Source organism: Poecilia formosa, unplaced genomic scaffold (genome assembly GCF_000485575.1).
Source record: "Poecilia formosa unplaced genomic scaffold, Poecilia_formosa-5.1.2 Scaffold308, whole genome shotgun sequence".
NCBI classification, from domain to species: Eukaryota; Metazoa; Chordata; class Actinopteri; order Cyprinodontiformes; family Poeciliidae; genus Poecilia; species Poecilia formosa.
Window position 1 is genome coordinate 78,078 of NW_006800247.1, and position 5,459 is coordinate 83,536.

At 38.9% G+C, this 5,459-nt stretch overlaps 1 protein-coding gene across 1 annotated transcript in view; it reads right to left on the bottom strand.

Annotated features, from left to right (window-relative positions):
- Positions 1-5,459, bottom strand: part of LOC103152373 (integrin alpha-M-like) — a 38,645-nt gene that overhangs the window by 22,635 nt on the left and 10,551 nt on the right. Inside the window, exons 13-17 of the mRNA XM_016661039.1 lie at positions 2,881-3,021; positions 2,548-2,769; positions 430-563; positions 116-258; positions 3-37 (exon numbers count right to left, since the gene is read on the bottom strand). Of these exons, the coding sequence (XP_016516525.1) occupies positions 3-37; positions 116-258; positions 430-563; positions 2,548-2,769; positions 2,881-3,021 (675 nt within the window). The remainder of the gene's footprint in view (positions 1-2; positions 38-115; positions 259-429; positions 564-2,547; positions 2,770-2,880; positions 3,022-5,459) is intronic.

The following is a 5,459-nucleotide window of genomic DNA, read 5'->3' on the forward strand; positions in this document are numbered from 1 at the left end:
GCGTCCAAAGTTAAAGTGAAATTAACCAGTGCTCGAGCTGCAAGATGTGTTTTGTTTGATAAAAGTTCTTAAATAAAATAATAGACAAATAGAAAAACTAAAGTAAGAAATGTACCTTCATTCACATTGGACAGTTTGCTCATAGTAAAGCAGACAGTAGCCTTGCTTGGCAGTGGTTTTGAACAGTCTGGGTTTTGAGTTGGGATCAGATTTGGGTTGAACGACACAGTGGCAGTCACTGTTACAACTGGTCTGGATCTAGAAACAGAAAAGGCCATGTTGTTTGTTTTGAGATTGTGAAGCAAGTAAAAACTTCATTCAGTAACATTCAGAGTTTTTATCCTGTAAACATATTTAGGTTGCAAATGAAGAAGAATTTGTTGAATTACAGAAGATGTGTGTTAATAAATAACAACAATGGGGACTTACCTGAGTAGGACAACTTTTCCCTTTGAACCCACTGCTAAGTCAGGAAGTCCATCACCACTCTGATCGTAGGAAGACTGACTGATGGAGATGCCAAATGACTTCAGGCCTGATTGGACTGCAGATGCAGCAATTCTCTGTGTAATGAGAAACATCTTGGTTTATCAAGTTCATCCATTCATTCTTTATACCAGCTTGTCTTTGCAGAGTCAAAGGGTGACTGGGAGACAGGTCGCCAGCCCACCATTAGAAATACCCTGATCTGACATTAATATAATATTAATACATGTACCATCCTATATTGAAAAGACTCTAGATCGGGTGTGACAATGTGCCCGATCTATTGAGGGCAGATATATTCAGTCTAATTTACTTGTTAGTTGACAGCATCCATCATGAAGATATAAGTGAAAAGAAAATAATGGAAGAGTACTTATATGATCAGACAAATTCATGTCTTTGGGAATATTATTTCAGTTTCTCTGGGTGAGTTGCAGAACTTTTATTGTATACATAGCACACCACCAGCTCGCAGATCTAGATCTGCCAGGCAGAGAAACAGGTCTGCCCAGGTGGCTGCACTTGGTGATGATGACAAGGAGATGAGCAGCGCTGCGCCCACTGTAACAACATTTTTGACCCTTAAAATACAATAATTATTTAAGTTTGGCTTTCTTTGGGCTGAAAGAAAACATTGTTTAAAGTGTTTATTGTTTTTACCTGCTTATTTGAGGAAACCCCAAGCCAAGAAACCCTCCAGTATGTATTTAGGCATTGTTTAATTTCATAAGCACTCCATGACAAAAGCTAACAAGACAGAAGCTGGCACCTTATTGGAAAAAGGAAACAAAAGCTAAAACTTCAAAAGATATACAACTAGATATGTCAGATCATACCTATTGATAGTAGCGATGAGATTCATGAGTGATTTGATTCTTTTGAACAGAGATTTTCAAAAATAATTATTTCGTCTACATTTTTTCAAGACAAAATGAAGAAATATATTTTTCAAACAATCAAGTTGGAAGTGTGTGCAAGAACCAAACCCCACGGCCTTAATTGGAAAGTTTTGTTTTTGTAACTTAGAAGTCCGTGACAGGCTCTATGCCATGAACAGTAGGACTCAAGTCTTTTAGTGAGAGTTGGGGGTTTTTCTACACCACAGTCTTGGCTTTCGCCCTTTTACTTGGATTGTCTCCCCTCAATTTTCTACTGGGCCAATCAATGAACGGAAGGAGAGGTTGTGAATGATGATATTGATTTTCTGCGCTTTTTATTCTGCCTGTAGTTTTAGCAATGGCAGTGGAGGAAATGAAGGAGACCATTCAGGCTGTGTTAGCCACGTTTCAAAATATTGAATTAACATTAACAGCTGCCTCGTTTGGCTCAGCTCTTCTCTCTTCACAGTGGAGGATGGTTGTTTACAGCACAGGCAATTTCCAGTATGCTTCTTGGCATCGAACTGGAGCATTATATATGTCACAGGCAAATATTAGCAATTGGACAAAATTTAAAACCTCAACAAAATTTGCACCCCCAGGAAGCAATCATTTGTCAACAGCCGAGAGCCCAGGCCCTCTTTGTGAGGCAATTAGCTTAGGACAAAGAGCTGGTTTTTATCAGGCTACTCCTAATTGCACTGACTGAATAAATTAAAGTTGTTTTTACTTATTTGACCAAGTTTGTGAAGCTATTGGTGTACTTAAGTGTGCTGTGCTGGCGCAGAGTTATCAAATAAAATTGTAATTGAGTACATTTATGTCTGTCCTTTAAAAAAAGAAACATTTTAAGTCAGTTAAGTCAGTCTTGCTGTATCGGATCATATCGGCCGATACCAAACCTCAGGTATGAGTATTGAAAGTAAAAAAAATAAGTGGAGCAGTGCATCCGTATCCACCACACAGAAACATACACATGCACACACACACACCAACTGAAACTAACCAATTAATTTAGCAGTCTCATTTTTGGACTGTGAGAGGAAGCCAGAATACCCAAAGAGACTTCATGGAAAACAGGGAGAATGTATAAACTCCATACAGAAAAGACCAGCCTTTTACAAAGGCTCGTCTCATTCTGAAAAACGTGAAACATTTATTTGTGTGTTTCTGTTTTGCTCACCTGTGAGTAAGTGGGATTTATTTTTCTTCCTCCTTCTCCTTGGAATATGTAGATGCTGCCTTGGCCATCATTCTCCAAAGGAGCTCCAACGGCCAAATCATTGAATTTATCTGCATTTATATCAGCCACAACAGCAAGAGACGACCCAAACCTCCCTCTGATAGACGCATCACCTCTTAGTGTGGTTATTTCTGATGGATTATAAAAGTGACATTGCAGATCCTGGAAAAATATGAGGATGAGAAAATGTTATGTGTTTTTATCCAAATAATAGCAGAACATTCAAAAATCAGATTTAAAAAATCCAATAAACATCAATGACTCGACATTTACCAGACCACTTAATTCACAGACATAAACTCGTCCTTCTCTGTCAATGTCTTTGTACATCGGAGAGGATATGAGGATTAGATCAGTCACACCATCAGAATCCACATCCATGGCACAAACCTCAGCCCCAAAATATTCACCTGTCTGGAAAAAATAAGAAGAAATTAACAAGAGACAGTCTATTTCTTTCACGAGAGCTGTCATTAGCTCCATAGATGGGCTGTAATCTGACAGAAGTTTGCATACAATGAGATTACCATGGAAATTTTAAGGCATGCTTTTAAAGATTTTAAGAATTTAAGAATGAATGAAGTTGTAGCTGTAGAGACAACTCCTGAAAGTTCCTGCTTCCTTATCAAGGATGAAACAAACCATATACAGGTCCTTCTAAAAAAATCAGCATATTGTGATAAAGTTCATTATTTTTCCATTATGTAATGATAAAAATTAAACTGTCATATATTTTAGATTCATTGTACACCAACTGAAATATGTCTGGTCTTTTATTATTTTAATGCTAATGATTTTGGCATACAGCTCATGAAAACCCAAAATCCCTGTCTCAAAATATTAGCATATTTCATCCGACCAATAAAAGAAATGTGTTTTTAATACCAAAAAAGTTAACTTTCAAATAATTATGTTAAGTTATGCATTCAATACTTGGTCAGGAATCCTTTTGCAGCCTTCAATGCGGCGTGGCATGGAGGCAATCAGCCTGTGGCACTGCTGATGTGTTACGGAGGCCCAGGATGCTTGAATAGCGGCTTTATGCTCATCCAGAGTGTTGGGTATTGCATCTCTCAACTTTCTCTTCACAATATCCCACAGATTCTCTATGGGGTTCAGGTCAGGAGAGTTGGCAGGCCAACTAAGCACAGTATTACCATGGTCAATAATACCAGTGGTTTTGGCACTGTGAGCAGGTGCCAGGTCGTGCTGAAAAATGAAATCTTCATCTCCATAAAGCTTTTCAGCAGATGGAAGCATGAAGTGCTCCAAAATCTCCTGATAGCTGCTGCATTGACCCTGCCCTTGATGAAACACAGTGGACCAACACCAGCAGCTCCCCAGACCATCACTGACTGTGGGGACTTGACACTGGACTTCTGGCATTTTGGCATTTCCTTCTCCCCAGTCTTCCTCCAGACTCTGGCACCTTGATTTCCAAATGACATGCAAAATTTGCCTTCATCCGAAAAAAAGTACTTTGGACCACTGAGCAACAGTCCAGTGCTGCTTCTCTGTAGCCCAGGTCAGGCGCTTCTGCTGCTGTTTCTGGTTCAAAAGTGGCTTGACCTGAAAAATGAGGGACCTGTAGCCCATTTCCTACACACGCCTGTGCACAGTGGCTATGGATGTTTCTACTCCAGACTCAGTCTCCTGCTTCCGCAGGTCTAGAATCGGCCCTTCTCCACAATCTTCCTCAGGGTCCGGTCACCTCTTCTCGTTGTGCAGCGTTTTCTGCCACACATTTTCCTTCCCACAGACTTCCCACTGACGTGCCTTGATACAGCTCTCTGGGAACAGCCTATTCATTCAGAAATTTCTTTCTGTGTCTTACCCTCTTGCTTGAGGGCGTCAATGATGGCCTTCTGGACAGCAGTCAGGTCAGCAGTCTTGCATATGATTGCGGTTTTGAGTAATGAACCAGGCTGGGAGTTTTTAAAAGCCTCAGGAATCTTTTGCAGGTGTTTAGAGTTACTTTGTTGATTCAGATGATGAGGTTAATTGCTCATTCAGAGAACCTTTTCATGATATGCAAATTTTTGAGACAGGGATTTTGGGTTTTCAAGAGCTGTATGCCACAATCATCAATATTAAAACAATAAAAGACCAGAAATATTTCAGTTGGTGTGCAATGAATCTAAAATATATGACAGTTTAATTTTTATCATTACATTATGGAAAATAATTAACTTTATCACAATATGCAAATTTTTTGAGAAGGACCTGTACCTACATGAACTGAAAAAACACTCAGAGAAGAAGAGGCCCTTTCTCCAGAAACAATATAAAGTCTGGGTGACAGTTTGGAAATGTACTCAGGGACAAATATCTTTTTTTGTTTTGGTGACGTGCTCTCTAGTCTGATGAAACTAAGCAAATTAAGTTTAGGTTATAATGACCATAATTATTTTTAGATGAAAAGAAAGCAGATTGAAAGCCTGAGAACATCATCCAAGCTGTGAAGGATGGCGATGGCGGCACCATGTATTGTGCTGAGGAATTTCTGATACACTTCTCAAACTAGATACCATCATTGTCTGAAGAATGTCAAAATGCATCTTCCAGGAAGCTAAACTTGTCTGTCGAACATACTATGACTAAGAATATAAGCAAATTAGTTTGAAGGTGGCTTCAGAACAACATAACCTTAATTTTGAAAGCTTCTTAGGTTCTGAAACTTGGACTGGAAATATCTAGCTTATAAATTTTATTTAGGAGTAATCACAGTAATGGGGGAATAGTGTTCAGCAACAAGGCCATCAAGCTTCATGAAATGCTGGCCCTACAAATTCCTATCAGTACCCAAGAATATCAACATGTTTTTTTTTTCTATTAAATACAAAGGAAATGTA